The sequence below is a fragment of the Pomacea canaliculata genome, linkage group LG10, assembly GCF_003073045.1.
Source record: "Pomacea canaliculata isolate SZHN2017 linkage group LG10, ASM307304v1, whole genome shotgun sequence".
Lineage (NCBI taxonomy): Eukaryota > Metazoa > Mollusca > Gastropoda > Architaenioglossa > Ampullariidae > Pomacea > Pomacea canaliculata.
The window spans coordinates 21,474,246-21,496,959 of record NC_037599.1 but is presented as its reverse complement, the minus strand read 5'-3'; the positions used below and the strand labels follow the sequence as shown (position 1 = coordinate 21,496,959).

At 42.6% G+C, this 22,714-nt stretch overlaps 1 protein-coding gene across 6 annotated transcripts in view; it reads right to left on the bottom strand.

Moving 5' to 3' along the window:
* Positions 1-1,426: 1,426 nt before the first annotated feature.
* The window catches only part of LOC112574414 (phosphatase and actin regulator 1-like), a 39,477-nt gene continuing 18,189 nt past the window's right edge, over positions 1,427-22,714 (bottom strand). For 3 of the 6 annotated variants that reach the window (XM_025255473.1, XM_025255476.1, XM_025255475.1), the window contains exons 4-13: positions 11,105-11,395; positions 10,002-10,265; positions 9,279-9,711; positions 8,248-8,399; positions 7,855-8,011; positions 7,551-7,606; positions 7,270-7,331; positions 6,610-6,747; positions 5,555-5,631; positions 1,427-5,075 (exon numbers count right to left, since the gene is read on the bottom strand). In XM_025255473.1, coding sequence (XP_025111258.1) covers positions 5,060-5,075; positions 5,555-5,631; positions 6,610-6,747; positions 7,270-7,331; positions 7,551-7,606; positions 7,855-8,011; positions 8,248-8,399; positions 9,279-9,711; positions 10,002-10,265; positions 11,105-11,395 — 1,646 coding nt within the window. In that variant the 3' untranslated portion in view covers positions 1,427-5,059. Of the gene's footprint in view, positions 5,076-5,554; positions 5,632-6,609; positions 6,748-7,269; positions 7,332-7,550; positions 7,607-7,854; positions 8,012-8,247; positions 8,400-9,278; positions 9,712-10,001; positions 10,266-11,104; positions 11,396-14,052; positions 14,439-18,271; positions 19,302-22,714 lie in introns of those variants that run through there. The other 3 variants (XM_025255479.1, XM_025255478.1, XM_025255474.1) reach the window with 3 other exon arrangements.

Here is a 22,714-nt window from a genome sequence, read left to right as displayed (position 1 = left end):
CTTCACAAGAATTTACATCATTTATTTGTGCAATAATTTTTACCCAAACCCAAAGCCCAACTTATACGTTAACCTTGTACAAAATGGCAAAAATGAGATTCATAATTGTGAGTGCTGGCAGCCATGCTTTTACAACTACTCTAGAACAGCTTCACTGACACTAATCAAAATTTAATTACAGGATATCGCCACTAGTGCATTTTTATTGGACAACACTTTAAAAGAACAAAATAAAAGTATCTGACAGTCTGCCACAAGTTGTTTCTCACAGGCGCACTCCCCTAACCCCTTCCTAGCGCCTTATGAAAATTTTGTAGTCTTTACATAAATTTAACACCAATTTAAAAAATCAAAATAAACATGATTCACTCTTAATGTGGTACACACAGATACAACCGTTTACTTCCCATATTGAGAACACTATTGTCTTATCATAAATACTGTCTGTAGCCGATTTGTTTAAGGTACACACAGGAAAAAGACCACTAGCATGAACGTGTTGACTATTTTCCAATGCCCTGCAATTCTTGGATTTTGATTTCTAACCCAAGTAGCTTCAGTAACTAATGAAAATGCCCTAGACTGTTCTTTGGCACACTTGTCTACCAGGTAATGGTCCGAGAACAGACACAAGCAAGAGACACAAGAAACTGCAGAAAATGTATAGGGCGCTGTTTGAAGATACAGTCAAATCTCACTACTATGCCACCTACCGGGACCGAGCAAGTGGCATGTAGCGAGTGGCATAATACCGAGGGTTCGTAAAAACGGCTTTATTTGCTCAAGTTACCCGTCAGTCCAAAGCTCTCAAGAATCGTCTGCTGGCGCTAGCTGTCTCCTCTCATTCTCCCCCTCACCTCTTCATCCTCCACCCCTCCCAACCACATCCGCGCACCTGCATCCTGTCGCTAGTCGACCCCCTCCCGCTCTCTCTCTGTCACGTGACTGTCACCCGGCCAGCAACCTACCCCCATCGCCAGCCTCCACCCTCCCTGTGTGCGTGCTAGGTTCCATCCACCTAACTGCAATGTCCCACACTACCATAGAGTATAATAATCGAGCACTGCGTGGAATTTCACAACTTGTGTCTTTTAACAGTCACAAAAAAGTGGCATAGTAGCGAGAGTCGGTGGTGGCATAGTAAATTTTTTTTTACATTGAATTTATAGTCGGGACCGAGCAAAAGTGGCATAATAGCGAGAGTGGCATAGTAGCGGGGTGGCATAGTAGCGAGATTTGACTGTACCTCTCATCATCACTGTGCTCATCATCCTGTACATCATTCATAAACTTTTACTGTTTCCAGCCCCGTACATCTTGAACCATTGTTTATACATATAACATTTCCTTTTCTTGTGTGTTTGCCATACATGCCATACTTAGCAGACTGTCCAGCATACGAATATAAAAGTCAATATTTTCTGTGTTCTACTTGTATAAGACATTTAATTAGTTTGTGACATGCATCACACAGATGCTCTAAATGTTTCAAGGTCATTTCAACGCTTGTTCACAGTCAAGGTATGTGTGCTATATTTGTTTACAAGAAAATGGAAGTTGGTGACTGTCCACATACATGTGCATATACATAGTTGCACACTTTGACACATAAAGGTACACACACACAAATAAAATAGCCGGATATGAGCAGTCTTATGCTGCTAATTACTTGGTCTTTAGACTTTCCTACTCTCCTTTCTCATACAATGCATACCATTCTTCATTCCTGTTTGTTTCAGCATTATTATTTTTTTTTAAGAAAGGGGATCACCATTTTGCAATCCAGATGAATAAAACTCTCTTTACTCTTAAGATCAACAAATATCAATTGCTTGTACCAGGGGTAACATGTTAAATCAACAAGCATTATCAACACATATAACAGCTTAGCATCAACACTCAGAACTAAACTCTGCACATAATCCTGCAACCAAAATGTGCTATGACACTCTTGTAACCAATTATACAGATGGACAAAATATACACACCCAGTTTGCTTTTTTTTTCTTTTGTAAAGAGATAAGGGAAGGGTGGAGGTAGGACAAGTATTCACAGCAATGAAGAAACATTTGCCTCCCCTGAAATGCTTGCCTGCAAGTTTTGGAAACAAGTTCTGAAAGCCATCCTTGCAACAAAGAAGCATTTTTGCGTGTTTTCCCTGTGACATGCATGAGGTGCTGCCTGACAGAATGCACTTCAGGGACTATGCATTTATCTGTATGCACACACATGTTTACAATTTTACAGGCATTTTACAAATTTTTGTTAAGCAAAGTGGAATGTAATGAGAACAAAGCTATCAAACAATACAAACTCGTGATCTAAAAAAGAAAATGAAGCTACAAAAATTCTTATCCTTTTTTTTTATAATAAAATAGAGCTGCAATCTCAAGATTTCTGTACTGCATATTTTTCCGTCGTCCTACAGCTGCAGAAAAATACTCAATTTGATGCTCCCTTCATGCACATGATTATCATATATACAAGGCCAACAAAACTTTTTCTTTATCAAGTTGGTGCCAACTAGATTAAACTTGCAGTGTGTGCTACAGTATTGAACAAACTTGTAATATTGGTGGTGTAACACAATTTGTGGCGGAAGCATTATGTACAACACAGTACCTTCACGTATTTAATCCATTACATCCCAAGTAAGGTACAACAACCTTCTGTTGGCTGAAAATTCTACATTTAGTGGGCTGACCAGTTTGCACAATGGCAGTACAATTACAATGCTGAATTGACACAGGCAATTATGGCATTAAAAAAATGCAGCCATGGAAGAAATTGTAAAGGTCGTCAAACTACTTAGGTCTATGCTATCTTGTAGACAGAATTAACATTAAAAATGAGATGTGTTCTGTGTTTGATGTGATTTGGTAAATTTCTGTCAATGATTTGTTTATAAAACACTATTTGGCTCCTGTAATTCTTGCTTTTTGTCACAGTCAGCCGCACGCTCACTGCCACACAAAGCCTAAACATAATGAAGTACAAGACAAGGATCATGAGGCTTAAGTTGTAAAGTGGAGAGGAAAAGAAAATTTAAGAATGTCATCTGAAAGCGATGAAAGAAGAAGGTAGTCTTAAAAAACTGCCAGACATTATCACCTTCAGAAAAATTAAATATTTCAAATGGTTTGGGGATACATCCAACACTCATATCAAAAATGAAATATTTCCAGAAAACTAGCACATATTTCTCCTTAATCATATCTCTAAGCCAACATAAGCTATTTAAACTTGGCATGCCTTCACTTTAAAAAAAAATTGCAACAGATAACTCGTAAAACATCTTTAATTCCTAAAAATTTGATGCAAGGCTACCACATGAATTATTGGGATCTAGGCCAATAAAACTATTCCATGACAAGGAAAAAGTTGAGATGTGAAGACACCAAAAGTCTAATCAAAAAAGGCAATTTGCTTCTTTAGATGTACCAGAGAATAAAATTACACAAAAATCAATTTAAATGACACTCATTTCATAGTGACTGTGAAGCACAGAATGTAGATTCAGAGACTGTGTTAATGTCATGAGATGCACAAAAAAATCACAAAATAATGAGTTTTTATTCCTTCTTTGGACAGGTCTGACAACAGATTTTTTTTTAAATCCATTTGTTCCGAAGCAGTTACTTGCTCCATGCATGCTACACATGTTCTGGCATTTACTTTGTTCCACTTCTCTCCTTTTTGCACTAACACAGGAGCAAAAGTTCATGCTTGATAAGGAGAGTAAGTAAAAACAGTTTAGTGCTTACTACACTGGTGGTGCTCAGATATTAAAGGTTTTGTATTTTCCCTGGCATGACACAATAAAATGTCCTTGTAGAGAGTCATATCTGTTATTGTTATATTGTAGAGTATCAACAAAGCCAAACATAATGCTGGTAACAAAGACATGAAAAACAGCTATCAAACATTTCATCTTTAAGAAAGGAGAATCCTGACCCCTTCCTCTGAAAATAACTACTTTAATGTTAAAGGAATAAATCCACAAACCACTCAATGACCAATAAGCTCAGTAAACAGGCAATTTAAAATTCTAAAACAAAATTATCCTCTATATATTTCTGGCCTCTGTGTGAATTCAGATTATCATCACTACACACTACTGTACATAATGTTCAAACAATGTATGTGCAAAGTTTTGTAGAAAATAAACAAGTTACAGTTCAAGGGTTTAGCTCTCTCATCCACATACTATAACTCTGTGAAGGCCATTCGTACCACATTGTAAGCACACTCCAAGAATAAAATGATGGCTTTAAAAGCACCAAACATGCGTGTATCTCCATCTTTTTTACCTGCAACTGCCTTTTTGTAAGCATTCATTTCGCCTCACACAGAGGAGGTAAAAATGCATCCCAGAGCTGCGACAATTGAATGAAACATTAGACCATACGCATCACTCATTCCTTCAAAAATGATGTATTGCTAGAAAAAGTAAATGGGCCACTTAAAGATATTCTGTATCTCATATGCTACTGCAGAAAACAAAATGAAGCTGGGAAAGGTGCTGCTTTAATGACTATCTCCCATGCAAAAGTGTCTGGCAATCCAATGTGTACAAAACTATATTGTGATGGGTAATGCAAGCAGATTATGTCAGGTCAACAATACAGTCTAATTGACAGGTTTATGACACCCCCCTCCCAAACTCTAGAACCAAGCATTATTCGCGTAAGTCTTCCAGTCAAATAAGAAAGCAGAAAAAACATAGAAGCCTAAAATAAACAAATCTCTGTATATTCTGGAGCTCCACAATTGCACATCCTTTCACACAAGTAGTTTTGTTTGTTTTCTGTAAATCCCATCAAGGAATCTTGATGTCTTGAAGCTTTGCACAACAATAAACAAAAACAAGAAGTCGAGGCAAACTATCTTCTTTCTGATCACAGTCATTAACCAGCTTGTTTCCAGCACACGTTGGCCAATGCAGTGTCTCACAGATCCGACATGCTCAGCCAGAAAGTGACTTGTCAAGCCACGCCTCCTTAACAGATGCATGCACTGATCAAAGTCACTTCCCTTTGCTCTTATGCATTTGACAGTCTCAGGGTCGGTGAAACCTTTCCAAAGAAAGCAAGCATAATAATAAAGAATTAATATTCACAATGGTCTGCGAGCTGCTTTGATAGTGCACTAAAAATGCTGAGGATAACATTTAGGTTTAAGATTACGGGAGTAATTTTTGAAAAGTGGAGATATATTTAAATTAAACTTCTGCTGTTTACCTAAAAGCACAATCAACTATCGCGATCTGATAAATTTTACCAAGATAAAGCTTAATCCAAAAAAAGGAGGAAAAGAATGATCAAATTATTACATTTTTGATCATATACTTTAAGATAAAGCACTCTTAAATGAACATAATGGTGCTGTAGAAAACATTTTCAAAATGCATTTCTTGCCCTACCTTATCATTCACCCATGAATAAGTGAATAAAAGAGGGAGTGGGAAACAAAGAAGCACATGCACACGATTTTTATGCTGATCTATAAACTTTAAATCGAACAAGCTAAAGGACAGAAGGTGAATACAACTCACCTAGTGAGGTGCCTGCTCTCTTCATGGACATCCATCTCTTTGCTCTTGAACTCATTCAGCTCCTTCCGAATGATGGCCTATGTGGGGAAGCAAAAGCATACAGATTAACATCTGCTCTCCTTACAATTAAAGTTTTAGCACCCACGACAAGCAAGCAGGTTCTAAGTACAGACTGAGATGCTGTAACTGATCAGGTGTTGGCACAAAGCTTCGTTTTTCTTCCATGGTCAACCAAATATTAGGTCATGAAACGATCATTTTCCAAACTGTATAAACAATAATCTGATCTGTTTCCCCTTATCTCCCAACTAATCTTTTCCTTTCTCTAATTTAGTTTTAGGGTGCTCTGCAAGATGAAACTGATGTGTGGAAAAAACCTACATTGATGTCAGAACCTGGGTCAAATAATCAAAACCATCATTAATGCATAGCAGGTAACACAAAAACTTACAATGATGATTTGGAACAAAATTCACAAACCAAATATAGCCTTAAAAAATATGTGTACACAAAAGGAGTGCTGCATTTGGCTAGGATCAAACAAACATTATAAATCTGCACAGAAGACAAAATGAAGCAAGCACACATACAAACAGAGACAGAGACAAAAAGACTGAGAAAACATGCCAAAAGAATACATTGTACTAGACCACCAGCTGTCTTCAGGAGCAGCAAGCCTGTTTAAGCTACCGATTGACAAGGAAGGTATGAAGATGGAGTGGGTTAGTGTTCAACAATATAAGCAGGCTATTGGGTACAAAAGTCTTGGGTTTTAATCAGAAACCTTTGTATTTTTCTACAGCATTTCTTACTTTTCTTAATGCTTCAATGTCTGTGTGATGTAGTCTGGGCAGTCACTTTTTATTTATCAGATACACTTATTTAGCCACGCTAGTGCAAAAAAGATTTAGCAACTGGCTTGCATACCAAGCTGACATAGCTATGAAAACAGGTGCTATAAAATGTCCTGATCATAGCAAACAGCTTGTTTTTTATTTTTTATTTTATTTTTTTTAAAGAGAATTTCTTAGGTATAACAACCCCGATTCACATACCTTGTCTTTTGGTGTGAGTTTTGTCCAAGGTTTCTCAGCACGCCGATCATACTCATGGGCATTGGTCACCTCTACATAGTCATTGAATTTAATGATCTTCCTCTCCTTCAGCTCCTCCACGCTTGGCCGGAAGCTTAACTGTCAAAGTGTAGGAACAGATTGCAAGCATGCTCAGAGACAGATTCTTGGTTTAACTTGGGAAGGCAGCAACAAAGAACATGGAGCATACCATGGCAAGTGATTGGTCATTATCAACTGGACCTAAACTGTAAGTTATGAATGTACTCATCAGCTTATCTGATCTGCAACACTTGTTCTTAAGCCACACACGTCTAATAAGGATACTTGAAAAGCTAAGTGGAGACAAGCTCAAAGGTGCTGACAACAGAAAACAATGCTCTCATTATTGCAGTACAAATTAAGTTGTGAATGTAATTTTTCAATGGTGGGGTTGCTTTTGGTAGGTGAAGGGAGATGCATAGGGACTAAATTTTAACTTTTGATGGCAATAAATCCCACAGTCAATTTAATATTCTGTTACAAGCACAAACTATCATATAACAGTAATGTGATGTTGCCCAAAATGAAATAGTATTTCATTTTATACAACACAGTGCAAGCTGTTGTAACGCTAAGCCTTTAAATGCAGGTTCTAGTTACCTTTCTGATAAGGTATCGCTGCTTTGCCTCTTTCTCTCTTAGGTACTCCTCTGTTGTTTGTACTGGACAAAGAGGAAAACCAAATTTCATGTGCATGATAGCACTATACATGCCACGTGACTCACTCCATGCACACCAAAAAACCGCCATGTTCTTTAACCATGATTAAAGTCAGAACAGCCAGAGCCTTAGAATGTTTCTCAACACAACAAGATTAAAATCCAAAACACAAGACAACCATGCATAATGAATTTTAGTAGACCATGAAACAAGATACATACTGTGCAAAATATTTCTGTTTTCTAGTTCTTCTGCAGTTGGCCTCAAACTTAACCGTCTGGAACATAAAATAAAACAAAAATGAGGTGGGATGTGAACAAATATAATCATGGAGAGAGAGAGACAAATGAGGTATGCAGCAGGTTTATAAAATAGACTCAATTTTTAAGGCTTGCATTATCAAAGTATAAAATAAAAGTATAAAACTGTAGTAGAAGGAAAGGAACAAATTAGCAACCAAACAAAAATATTTGAAAAAGTATGTGTGTGTACAGTGCAGTTTATTTCTGTGTTGTCTTTGCTGACCTAGTGAGCTTTGAACCAATCTGTTCACGAAGGTCGGCCTTTTCTTGCTCTGAGTGTGAAGGAATGATGTTCTTGTCAACAAGGTCCCGCTGTGTAGGCCGGTTGCTTAGGAACCTTGCTAAACTGTCCTGCCTTGCCACTTTTGATGCCAGTGAACCTGCAAGCAGCATAACAACAAAATTCATCATTCTTTCTCTAATGTGTGGTTAGCCCTCTCTCCCCCATCATGTATGTATGTACACACACACTCTCTATCATATATGCACATACAAGAGTCAAAACCTTTGACTATGAGTCTCCACTCTGGATGGACACCAAGCACATACACTGAAGGGGGAGTAATGCCAGCATAAAGGAAAAAGGACACGCCTCCCTTAAGCGCATTTCTCTTACTTTCTTCATCATCGTCTTTGTACTGAATTTCTCCATCTGAATCAGAGTCGTCGCTTGGCACATTGTTGTAGTCTACATGAGGATATGGAGGCAGAACAGGTGGGGGTGGTGGTGGCGGCGGCGGCAAGTTTTCTTTGTCACTTTCTCCTCCCCTGTAAACAATAAAAAAAAAAAAAAATGTACTGGATTTTTAAGCACACACATACCCATTACTTGTCAGCCAGAAGCAGCACAAATTTGTTTTGCCCAAAGGTGAATAATCTTATTTTATACAATGCTCACTGCCTCAAATGCACTTATTAAGCTTCTCTTTATGCCCCAGGATTCCATAATTTCCTCAAAGTTGCACAATAAGGAAAGAGTTCTCCTATAGACGGGGTTTTGTAGACAATTGCTTCAAGTTTTTCTTCCCTGCATGAATGCATACACTGATTCTCTTCACCAGCATTACATTTTCAAATATGTGTTCGGACTCAAATGGAGTGGATTGACAGCTTTAAAGAACACAGAAAAGGGGTAAATGAGAAAGAACTTGAAACTGGGCAGGTTTATGAGGCTGTTATGACCCTTTTAAGTTGCTTGCTGCTGTTTAAAACAGTTGGACAAGTACAGCTGAAAGCTTCATTTAAATGGAAATTATTTCAATTAAAATCCGTACTGATTTACATAAGACTTGTAAAAACTGATGGATCTCCAGATTTAAAAGCTCCAAACTTTTCAATCCTATATAAAGTTCGGGCACTTTACATAGTCATAAATCAGTCAAGATTCTTACATAAGATATAAAAAAAAAATTATGCTAAGACAGATTTTTTTAAAAGTATAAAGAAAAACAAGATATTCTTCATCCTCATCCCTGTTATTTTTGCACAGCCGGTAAATAAAAGATACAAACTGCTTTATTTCTTTGGCAACTTTTCTCCATTTTTGATTGTGATTCCAGTGAATTAAACATCACTATCTTAAAAATCACATTAGAATACACACAAAGTTCTGAAAAAGTCTATGGCTAAGGGATGAAAAAAACTCACATCATTGGAAACTGCACATGTGGCCGTGGAATAATCAACCCCCTGTTGGAGCCAGGTGCAAGGTTTGGGGAAGCAGAACGGTTCATGGAGATATTAAAGGACAAGTCTGATGCAGGAGTCGGGGAGTGGGAGGTTTCGAGCGGGCGAGAGAGACTGGACAGCATGGCGGTCCCTGGGAAGGGAGGGGGAGGTGGGGGGAAATGGTGGGAGGAATAGGAGCCTGATGGGGTGCTCTTGGTCTTCAAAGCGCTTTTGTTAGGCTTGCGGGTCAGGTCAGGCTCACTGGCAGGTATGGCCTCATAAGGGTAAGTTCCGCCCTCCTCTGCTAGCAGAATGCGAGCTAGTTCATCATCCTCTGGATTGTCATCATCATCATCATCTTCCTCTTCTGCCTGGTTAAGGATTGGCATTGGCATTATTACTGGTGGTGTCTCTGTAGGAACAATTTAAAGCCAAAGGTCAAATACAAAGCCAGTACCACTGCTGGCCAGTGACATGCCAGTTATTTCACAAGCATATGTTCCTACACACAGTTTATAATTATTGCTATAAAAGGGAAGAAAGTGATTCAGTGTTTGAAACATTAAGGAGCATTATGTGTGATTATTTGTTTTAGGTCAGAAGTGTGGGTCACAATATTACAAAATAAGCCTAATAAGCAGAAAACAAATAAAACCAAAAATTTGAGACACTTAAAAAAATCTAGTGCACCAAGTTACTCACCAGAAATAGTAACTTGCCGGCGCTGAACTTCTGTAAAGGAGACATTCAGCTCATCACTGCTGGAACTGATAGAAACTCCTCGGCGCTGCACTTCCGTTGAAGCTGCCACAGGTCTGGGAAGATTCTCTTCCTTCATCACAAAAGGAGGTGGGGGAGAAGGCTGAGGCGTGGGTGGCTTGGGAATGGGCAAGTATTCTGGCTGAGAGGGACTTTGCAACACTGGGGCAGGAGCCACAATGATGGGACGCACATGTGTAGATGAAACTGGAAACAAAAAGAAAATTATCTAATCTGTATTATTAGGAGATTACTTAGAAAATTATGTTTGAACAAAACGTGTTCTCAGGCTCTAACAAACGCACTAGCTGTAAATCCCAACTCTTTTCATATTTAAATCATGCAAACGATTCTTTGCTATCCTGCTTGGGTAACAGTGAACTATTATTGGGAACCTCCCTTTTCCCATTGTTTCTTGACTCACACACACTACCTCTTATGTTTAAGGAGAGACTTCTAGATTTAAACAATGCAACACTCAAAGATCAGAAGGTAATGTAAGGGGGCACAACTTATGTAGTTTAGAAACTCCAGGATGCATCCTGGTTATGTATGATATATACTCATGCAAAGTCACAAAGTCACCTAGGAGCTAAGGTCTAAGGCTGGTGACTTCCCTTCGTCCAAGTCTGAGAATGGCTTCATTCCTACCTAAACCTAACAGACTTCTACGGGAATCAATTCTGCAAAAATTATGTTCAGGTTTTCTTTGATTAACCATGAAAATAAACAAAGACTTCCTAATCTTTAAATGCAGGAGCCCAATTTTACAAGATCGTGTTTCTGAAAGTCTTAAAAGCCAAACTTTCATGATGAGGCAGGAAAGAATGGATCTGATCCTAAAGAGGAATGGGAGGGTACTTGTCAGGCTAGATGCAATTAGCAATTAGCAAAGAATGATCATTAGGGTTGTCAGCACTGTGTGCTTTTCATTTCCGTCCTTCAGGTGTAACCACTGTTTCCCTGCCTAAGCATAAGCTAAAAGTTGCACCTTTAAGTACATCATTCCTAAAGACCTATTAACCTTCCATTCCTAGAAATCTGACCTGTACCTGTCGTAGTACTGTTGAGAGACGTGATTTCTGCCTGTGTTGTGACCAATGGCGCCACGTTACCAGCAACTATCACTGTTCCATCAGCTGCAGAAGCAGGCTCTTTGTTTTTCATGCCTGCACTTGTGCTGGTTGTGGTTGGAGTAGTGACACTAGAAGAGACATCTGCCTGTTTGGTGGTGGTGCAGGCTGTAGTGTTGGTGGGAGCTGTAGTAATAGACCCTCCTGAGCTAAGTGCATTTGGCCGGTCTTCTACCTTCTCTTCATCCAACTCCTTCACACTCTCTGAAAAAAGTAGTACATTATGGAAACTAAATTTCAGGAAGCCTTCTGGTACAGATCAAATTGCTGTCTTGATGTGATACTTGCCTAATGAGGCTTCCTTACCTGTTAACCAGCATTTGTAACAACTATTTAATCTTCAAGAAAAACAAAGTTGTCACAGAGAAAACATGATTGTCAGAGTCACCTGATAATTATTCAAAGACTATCTGGAACCTAGTGTGCACTTTTTCTGAACTTAACATTGATCAATCTCCCTCAAGAAAAAAAAAAATTCTGGTCATTTAAAGTAAATGCTCAATACTTTTGATATATTCTTCCAAAATAATAAGTAAGAAACATATCTATATATTTTACAATATTGGAAATACAAGGATATCCGTAAAATGTAATTATCACCACATGCTTGTTGGCCACCAGTTAAAGTGATAATAAAATTCTGCCTGAATAGAAATACAAAAGCACTTTTGTACCCATTTACCTCCAATCCGTCCTTTTGCCCCTGTTCACCTGAAATGTCAAATTTACTTAACAGGTGCACACGTGCTCATCATTCATCTAAATTCAGCTGCTGACAGCGTGGCAGGCCCTCTTGGGTAAGTGATATGTAATTTAAAGGCATTTTGAATGGCTGTTATTTGAGGAGTGTGCTCCATTCAAATGAGTAAGCATCTGAACAGACACATTGTGTGAGTTCTCTGTACATTGTGTGAGATCTCTGTTGAAAGTTCACTCTTTTTCATAATCCCACACCCCCTAACAAAAAAAAAGTGTACCACTGAGAGAAAGTCAATATCCTGTTGTATTCTGAAGAAGCATTACTCTGCCCCTTTTAAGGCCATCTATGCAACACTTAAAAAAGTGTCGCTTTTAGAAGGGAAAAATATTTGAAACATTAATTCTTTCAGCATCTTAGACGCTTACAAATTTGTTGATCAACAAACCACAAAACCATCAACCAATAAAAATAGATTTTACCTCGGTCAACAAACATCTGTAAAAAGTGGCTTGCAAAAAATCACGAAGAGTTGAAGTAAAAATATCAGCCTCAATAAGAATCACATCGTGGAAAGCATTTGTATAACAAAAAAAAAAAAAAAAAAAGGGGGGGGGGTCATACAGTAACCCTTATACAATGCATGTAGGGCTTTCTTCCATGCAGAGGACAACCATCCTTCTCCCAAACTTCTATGGTTTCGTGTTTCTAAATACAAGACAGCACAATGCTAAGTTTTGTCCAGGGTGACTGGAGCGCGGCACACAACCTCACCTAGCAATCAGATCATCATGCCCCCTAAAGGGGAGAGAGCGGTTGGGAGGAGGGATGCTACCTGCACAAATGACACAAAGATAGTAACCCTGACCAAGACCACAAACACGAGCAGGATCTACACACCCTCTCCTTCCTCATTGTTTCTCAATGACTCTTGCACTCTGCTGTCTAGAAAATGCCTGCCTTTATTTTAAGATCATGAGTAAATAGACCTCACAGATTTTTGGGTCGAAGTTTGTGATAATCCTAATCGGATGTCACAAATTCTGGCTGTTGAGGATGGAAAATAGATGAAGAGGCACAACATCTACATAGAAGCGTGGAGAAACTTGCAAGTAAACAGTGCACACTTTCTACAAGGCACTCCCTGCTCAAAAAAGAAACGAAGTAAAGGGTTAAGATTGTCGCTACCTGGTACCCAACTCTGATAAGATGCTCAGGTCTCATGACATATGGGTAACAACAATGTGCCTGACAAAAAAAAAAAAAAATAAATAAAATTTAAAAAAAAGGAAAATGCATAAGGTGAACAGTGCTTCAACACAAAGGCCTTTTTAACATTTGACCAAGTTTGACAAAGATTTCATAAAATTGTTGTATACAAACTTTATCTGGTTGATACAGTCCTTAAAAAAGGAAAGGGGTGAGGAGGAATCAAGAATGGGAACATAACTACTGATAAATGTATTAAACTTATAAACTGATGTAAAATGGAAGTGTTTGTTTTATTCGGTTATAAAGCCAAAGATTACACACGTGTCAGCATAGAACTAAAACCAGGTGTTATACAACCCAATCATGGCTAGGTCTGATTTTGTTCTCAAGCAGCTGGCTCCAGTTACTGGAGTGCCTTGGTCTGTCTTGTGTTTTATTTCTATGAAAATGATTAATAAAGACACTTTGTATATTGTATTGTCTTGTTTCAACTAGGTGACCTCGCTGGCACAATTTTCATTTTGAAACAGCTCTTCACCAAACTCCAGAGACATTACACTGAGTTGTGTATTTACATACATAAATACAATGCAGAAATAAGCAATAAAAATGCAGAAATAATAATAAAGGTAATAGTTTCCTTTAAAATGAAAACAAAAACAAAAAGAAAGAAACTGATTATAATTAAGACGATCTTGAAAAAAAAACGTGTACTGAAGCACATGTACATAAACTTGTTTCCAGCCAGGACACAACTGTTTGCAAACTTGACTTAGGCTAAACTCGGTGATCTGTCCCCGACAACTTCAAACGGAAATATTGTTGTTGCACTGTCACTACCCTTTGGTAAAAAATGAGACAGGGAAGGGGAAAGGAAACGAGGATAAGGAAATGGAAAGAATTTTTTTTTTTAAATGGGACAAGAATGTGAGACAAGTAAATCTATGCTCACCTTCCCCTGACCGAATGTTTATGTTGACCATGCTGTCTCAGAGACCTGCTATACCCAAAACAAAGACAACAACAGCAACACTGTGCACTTTATGCTTCCACCAGCAAGTGTTTCTTTTCTCTCTTTCTCGTCTCTTTCTTTTTCTTTGTGATGAAGCTTCAGGAGTCGCTTTCCGATGGGTTCTCCCTGCTGACTGTCCAGTACGCCACCAAGTCGTGTAGCACCGCGCGCTACCTCCCCATGTCAACGAAACACTAGCGGCATTCTCTCATCTGGTTCTCTGGGAGGATGGGAGGACCGTCGTGTGCGACCAAGTCAGCAGCAAGACGACAGAACTGGAGAGACTGGAGCTGCCCAATACCTCCAGCACGCAAGCAGGCAACTGGCACCTTAGCGTGGCTCGTGGACGTCCCGAAGATCGGCGCGCGAAGATGCTTGCACGTGCGCCAAGTCGTAACTGTCATGTCCCAGATAAAGTGCCAAACTCCCCACACCTGGGATTCCGGGAAAAGAAGGAAAACGGTTGGCTCGTTGCCTGGGTTTTCCACCATGCCAGCAAGTGGTACGTCACCTCTTATCTTGGAGGCGATCTGGTTACAGGTGACCCGCGACGACCGCAAGAGGTGGCCGTGGGGACCAAGGCGCTGCCGCAGACGTAGGTCCCAGCAAGACTAGGTTTTCTTGTTGTGGGGCAATGATGGTGGTAGTGCAACGATGGGTGGGATGTTATCGGTGGTGGTGGTGGTAGAAGTCGCAGCCGTGCACTGCGTTGGCGGTCAGCCAGAAGAGGGTTCGGCAGCGAGGGGTTACAAGAATCGCGGGCACCGCCGACGGGAATGCCGAACTTTATGAAGAGCTTAGTCTGAGCCTTGCAGATAAACAAACTGAAGCCATTAGGCCTTCTTTCTTCAACAGCCAGCCGAACCCATGCACCACCAACCGCCCTCGCCTGACGGCGTGCCAAGTGTGTTTTCTGGCTACAGAGTCACAACACATCACACAACACGAATCACTGACAGAAAACATTTCCCAACATGTCAAAACTGTCCGCCCGCTTCCATACCATCCCCCCGCCATCTATAAAGGAGACTGTCATGTTGGGGGATGAGCTGGACAAAGACCTTAATGCTCCACGTAAGCTGCACAACTGTTGTCTGCCTGCTAAGATACGTCCTCTCCACCCAAACTACCCCACAGTCCGCCTCCGGGTTTTCAAAAAAAGGAACTGATGCCGACACAAACATGTTGTACAATGGGCAGGGAGGGTCACTGTGGCAAACATCACTCAACTCTCGTCAATGAAGATACATCTGATGTAACATTGCATGCCAAAGATATAAAGAGGAGGGAGGGAGAATGTCGGTGCTATTTTACCCAGAGAAGTGGCTAAATACATTTCTGGGGAATGAAGATAAGGCTGTTCTCACTATCGCTACGTGTACATCGCTCACACAAGCGCAACATTCATCAGGTAATGTGGGCTGAGTTGGCATCGCCAGCCTATGAGTAGGGCGGGTGCATTAAGACAGAGACTGGGAGGGATACGTGGGGATGGTTGGGGTGGAGGGGATAGCTACAGTGGCACCAGCACCAGCACCATGCCAGCGCCACAACGCCCACTGTCACTGACAAGGATGCTGACAGACCGCCCCGCCCCTAGAACTATGCTGGCAGTACAGATGTCCCCGACTTTCGGGTCTCTAATTTCCTGATTTGAAAAAAAAAAAAATGAATCGGATTGCGACCCCCTCTGTCAACATTTGCTAATTTCCGCGAACAATGAAGTTTACTGCAGGCATTAATTCTGCAGCCATTGGCCTTGTTCAGTCTGCTGCACGCTGGTTGACCGAATTAGCATTTTAAAAAAAAGGAATGTAACCACCCCACACTGTGGGTAAGTGCATGATGGGGAGGGGAAATGCCCCAAGCAGGGGGGAGAGAAGAGGGAAAGGGGGTTAACTAAAAGTGAACGGTTTTTGGCAACTATTAGTCCCATGGATCTGTTGTTTACATTATGCCCTGCGCTCAAGCAGCCAACAGGAGACGGCGGTGGGACTGACGAGCAGACCGACGTTGTCGTCGTTGTCATCATGTGACGTCACAGCTGTTTCTCGGGTACCCTTCTTGGCTCTTCATTCCCCAAGTTGCCGGTGTGTGGCAGGTAACGACTCGTCCAGACACCATCATACAGTGTTTGATTACTAAGGCCGTGAAGCGCTGGCAACGAGCTTTGAAGATAAAGGTTGGGTCGGAACGCGGAAACAGAACTGCAATGCCCGCAACCACTGTTGCTGAGCCGCTGCGAACCCGTCAGGGCATCTTTGAGATCCAGCACGACTGTATACAAGGCTACTGTTCCCTCCTGCCCCGCACCTTCTCCAGCTGCTTGTGTTTCTCCACACCTGCTGAAAGTATTGTTACGTTTCGTTAGCCGGCCATTCAGCTGGTCACACTTCATTCCTCCTTCCTGCACAACCTCGCTTCCCGCCCGTCACGGCCACTGAACGGGAAACGATTTTACTCGTGCCTCCCCACCACCATCATCACCAATCACAACAGCCACATGGACCCTCACGAACGCATAGAAAACTGACTGCAATCGCCCTGTGAGCAGACACGCAAGCTCACTGCATCCTGCTACAAAACACAACACAGAAACACCTGGCAGGTGAATTAAGATCGCAATCTTTGCCGAAGTTTTGTAAGGAGTGTGCGTGTGAGAGAAACAAGCACAAAAGGACACGTGACAATAGAACTTAACAGATTATTTTCCCCTCTGCCTTATAGACGGTTGTCGCATACACAAGTTTGAGCGCACGCGCGCACACACACACACAAACAGAGCATCTGGAACTAAGTGGTTTCATTCGCACTGACGTGTCAGCACCACGGGAAAGTCCGTGAACCCAGGTCCTAATCTGTCTTGGCGCCCACAGGCGAGGTTGATAGCGGTTAACATGATGTGCATAACGAGCGACAGGCGGCACAGCCATGACGACGGACGGACAGGTCATCAGTCATCGCCGACGACAGCCCGCCATGGAATGCCACAGACCTATCCCCCCAAATACTTCAACTGTGCACTTCCTGATGCAGGTGGCTTAGCAACTATGTGCTAGCGAATGCAGGCGAGTGGATGGCGAAAAACAAGATAGTTCGGGGTGGGGAGGAGAGTGGGGGACAGGTGTGGAGATAAAGACAGGCTGGGTGCACGGTGGCTCAGCCTGAAACGCGAGCGACAACTGGCGTTGGCAGAAAGAGGTTTGCAGCATCTGCTTAAATAATTTACCAACTACTCGTGTTTCAAATGTCCAAGAATTGAACGATAATGTTCGTGACTCATATTCGCTAATGCACTGCATTTAAAAAAAATTGCTATCCATCTTCTAATTCAGGGGTGGGCAGAGTACGGCCTGCGGATATCTGGATCGGCCGGTCTGCCAAAAACGTGAAGTTCTCATTTTTTGTACATTAGGCCTACATTAATTTGATTGACATTTAATTTATCAAGTACAGGAGCGTTAAAAATCGGCAGCCCGTAACATTCTAACACAAAGTACAAACAAATAACACGGCTGACATGTCTGATGTAGTCGTTAGAGAGCATCGGGGTGGCTGCCTTCAAAAGAAAGGCTGGTTTTACAGTTTTATCGTGAGCGACTTTAAACAGCTTCACTTTACACAATAAATTCGGTAAGTAAACGCCATTATGTACTCATCTGTTGTCCATTCTATTATCACTAGGTTTGTGTAGTTACCTGGTGTAGGTTTTGGTATTTGACCGGCCCGCCGTGCAGCTTAGAATATTGAGATCCGGCCCGCAAAACGAAAACTTTGCCCACCCCTGCTCTACCTCCAGGTAAGGTGTCGCTGGCTACGAGATCCAGCTTGACATGCGACACTAGATGTCTTCTTAACCCCACAAATATAGATAAGTGTTTGAGTTTGACAAAGCTTATGCACGAAATAAACTGCATACCAGACCCGGTCAAACATCCTACAATAATAAAAAAAAAGACCTTCACATAACGGTCAAGTCAGCTCTTTTCTCACACAGGTCTCATATAATCCCTTCCCTTCATATAAACCCAAATATATTTTACCTATAACGGCCAACGCCTTGCAATCGAGACAGAGGTGTTAAGGTGCAAACTATACACGAGACGACTGAATAGCCTTGCCTCGACACTGACCAGAATAACTATAAATAAACACTCACCTTTCGACAAACAAGAACACCCCATCCTGCAGTACCATCGTAGACTAGCCAGCAGTGTGGAGGTGAAGGCGAGGAGCTGTGTAACGATCCATTAAAACAAAAACAAGTTTTCCAATCTTCACCGAGGCGGTGACAGGATCTCGCCGCGTCTCAGGCCCATCGCCCGCGGGTGGGAGATGTTGGGAGGGAAAAGGGTGTCCTCAGTGTGCAGCTGTTCTCTGACAATGATACGACGTGGCTCGACGACGACGAGAATGCGGCTGGAGAGGGCGACGCCAGTGTCGGTCCTTCGCTCGAGGGGAGTGGGGGTGGGGTTAATGCAGGAAGGGAGAAAGAGAGCCCTCGACGACGAAGTATCAGGTGTCACGATGTTGTCTCCCGCTAGTTAGACCAGTTCTCAACTCTCCTTGTTGTCGCACATCGCGCCTGAATGCTAATGAGTGGCACTGACACCGTCAGGTAGCGCCAGCTTTCTCTCCTTTCTTTTACGGAGAAAAAATAATCTAAAACAAAACTAAAAAAGAAAAAGGAGGAACGACAGTGTACACGTTTGAAAGAAGTTTCCACCGGACGGAGTAGAAAATGCCGCAGTCAGCCAAACTCTATCACTTTCGCAATATCCAAACATAAGAACAACACATACTCCTCTTCCTCCGACGGTCTCCTGCAGAATCAGAATGCGCACCAAAGTTCCAGCCCATCAAAAGACACCTTGATAAAGACAGGTTCCGTGGTAGGTTACACTAAAGTAGGTCAACTGACAGGTAAAATCGTCACTGCTTACGACAGGGCGCTCTCCCAACAGGACGAGTGGGCCGCCATGGCATCCAAAGCGAGGCCGGGAGGGGGCAGGAGGGAGCGAAGGTTGGACAACATGTCACAAAGAGGTCAGGCTCGCGATGATTGTCTGAGAGGTGTTACACTCGTAGCCTATGTGATCGGCGCATTCCTCCTACGCCGAGGCGACGCAGACCCCTGAGTAGGGTTTTGTGTGAACCGCCGGACCCGCGCGCCCCCTGCCACTTCGACATGAAAGGCCAACTATTTATGGCGCACCGGAAGTTGGCACAGGTATTCTTAGTCGGCAACAACAGTCATAGCGATGAGAGAGAGAGAGAGCGATGGTCTCCGACAATAATAAAAAAAAGTGCGTTCCATCTTCTGTGTTCCTCTTCAAAACAAAGCATCTTAGTCTCTTTCGCTAGGTTGGCTACTTGGCTGGTAGCTTGGTGGCTATCGATGTCGGTGAGGTTGATGGGTGGTGAGAGGGGGGTGAGGGAAGGAATTTCCGCACACAAGTGTAGATCAACTCGGAGGTGTGGCAGTCAAGAGTGACAGACTGCAGCCTTGGTGCACACAGAAACAAAACGCTTGTCTACACAACAGCACGTCTACGCCAAGTCGACTGCACACCGGAAGCTGGCGATCAGTTTGCTAAATCTTGCCGCTAGTCCACGGCTCACACTGGTCGAGTGACGATTTCCGCAAACAAGCACTTTCCAGCCAGGTGTCAAGACTACAGGTAAGCCCGTACGTGGCGCTGACTGGAACAAGGCTGGGCCAAGAAAGGAAGTTTACAGCGGGAAGCAGCAACACACTCACACACAGGGCATCAACACCCTGCTTACTGCAACCACCCATCCCACCATCATCATCAACACTACCCCACTTGAGATGGAAAGAATCTCTCGAATACAAGTACACGTCTGCCTTTTAAAAGAAATCACCGTGAAGGAGGAAAAACAAACAGGGAACCACACAGCAACAACCTGAAAAGGTGTACACAATACACACTGACTTCAAAAACACGAACAAGGGGCAGAGAGCGGAGTCTTCCAGCGCCCCCGACCGAGATCTCTTTCACACTCCACCATCCAGAACAATTGTGCGGGGATTTTTTTTTTTTTTAACTACCTGTCGGCGAAACTCGCACAGTATCGTCAAGGTGAGAGAACGCGAGCAGGAGATGAAAAAAACCTGAAGATTGCTGCTTCGGAAAAGCGCGTGCTTGCGGGGCGCTCGCTCGACAGAGTTACGAGCACATGGGAAACTGCGTGATCAAAGAGAAGACTGCCGACAAGAATTCCCTACACCCATATAACCTCCATCATTCCGCATGCTTCGTGTCCGACTTACGACGGCTTCACACAACCCTCATTGTTGAAAGGAGGGGACGGGTGGTGGGTCAAGAGGGCGGTAAGTGCTTAAAATGCACTTTAAAGCCTGCTTTGATTCCTCGCCGACCACAAACGGGTAGGCAAGTCTGCTCACGAAGGGAGAAGGATGTTTTGTGTGAAAGAAATACGGGATGTGTAGTCTGAGTTCTTGTTTGAAAGCTGGCGCTGAAGTGTTCCTGTCTGCCTGCAGAACTCACCAGCCAGCACATCCAAGGCGCTGAGGTCACGAAGTGGTTGGTGAGGGGGAGGTGAAGGTGGCGCACATCCCACCCTGCTATCTCGTTGACCCAAGCTATTATTTTCTCCCTCACCTTTTTTACTTCTGTTCTCTTTCCACCCCAACATATCCCATAACCTCATCCAGGATTTTTTTTTATTACGGTGTACATCTACCCAACACAAATAAACAACCCACCTACTTCTGCAGGTGTTGTCTTTGGCAGGTGTGACAGTCCCTGACCCGTTGCCACAAGGGAGATAGCGTTACCATGTGAACCACAACCGCAGTCTTTAACAACCAGTGGGAGTCTCGAGAACGACTTGCTGGCAGAAAGACTTTCACACCAAACAGCTGATACTAGCAACTCTAGGGAGACGTGGGCAAGGCAGGCCTGATACCTATGTGCTACCTTTCAATGCAGTAGGATATCCTTCAAGATGACACCATCTCCCCACCCCACCACCACACTACCACTCCCCTTTAAGAGGATTTATAGTATGTCGTTAGTCTCGAAGCGTAGCCCCACACCCTAAAGATAACATGTACCCGAGTACACGAAAGGGAGTGGAGCGGGGGAGTCCCACTGACCCGCACTGTAATGTGGACCGCGAGATGTCTGAAACCTGCTGGCAGACGGCCACGAATACGTCTGGAATATCATTATTGAGTTTCTTCTTCTAAAGGTAGACACATATCTATTCCTCGGAGGTGGGAGAGTGCGAGTATTTGCCGCTGAGTTAAGCAACCTGTTGACTTGTTTACTTCCTTGCATGGCACATACCTATGTGAGCATCATCCCCACACATCATGTGGATCACCCTCCGATTGAGGTATCATGAATTACGCCCCTTTTTAAGGAAGGAGGGGAAGAGCACGCGCATAACGGCAGGGGGGAAGGGATTAGGATTAAAGCAGACTACCAGTGGGACAAACAGACAAACCAAGAATACAGCGCGGGCGGTGGTGGCGAAGTGCGAAACTGAATGACTGTAATGAACACCGACAGAGACGCTTCAGGGCCGCCACTAAGTGAAGCTAGAGGATGGAGTTCAACTCGCTGCAATTAATGAGACCCCAGAGCCCAATTACTGAGGCCCCTAGCACCCAATTTCGCTTGCGACAGAAAAAAAGGGTATCCTAAGCCGAAATAGACCCTTCATACTTGGAATTTCCTCCCCAGACTTCATACCCCGAGGCTGTTAAGGTCTTAAGGTCTGGTCTTACGATCTGGCCAGAAGACGATAACAACGAGGAGAATGACGAAGAAGCGATGAAGAGAACGAAAAACGAACTGGGGAAGGAGAAACTGTGAGACGAGACGCAACAAATTAACCTGACTTTGGCTGTTGCCTCACACACATCAAGTTTTGTCCGTGGTCACATCTCCGCCTTCCTGGTTCACTCCTGGCTGCAGGGCACACTAACCTGTTGCTAGGGACAACGCTTCTCTACCATCTGCCAGGCAGTCACAACCTCCACTATGTCCAGTTATGACGACCTTGTAGCTTACATGTAAGAGCAAAGAATGGTGATTGTTCATACTGCACTGGAGAAAACAGTAAGTCTAACCCTAAAAAAATAAAATCAAAACAAAAACTACAACATATGTGTATCAAGGAAAGAAATCGACAAAGGAGAAGATAAGAAGACGAAAGACAGCTTACGAAAAACACGGGAAGACCTTTCAACTTCCATTTTCTTCCGGTTTCAGATATGTTGGCTCATTGTCATCAGCCATACAGGTCCCAACTACCAAAATGTCACATACACCTCCAAACACATCATTTGCATACAGAACAAACAACAGTTATTTTCGGGGTTAGAGAATTGCACCAGAAAAACTCGTTCTTCGGAAATACATTTGCGAACGACAGATGATGACCCGCCGCTTCCCAGCGTAATGTTAACTCGTATGTTTGTGTCAAGCAGCCTGTTTGGAACCTAAAGGTGATTTAGAAATCATATTTCACAAGTTCTTTCTTTGCCGATGTCATCCACATCATACTTCGCCCCCTTTCATCCAATTCAAAGCAATACAATTTAGTC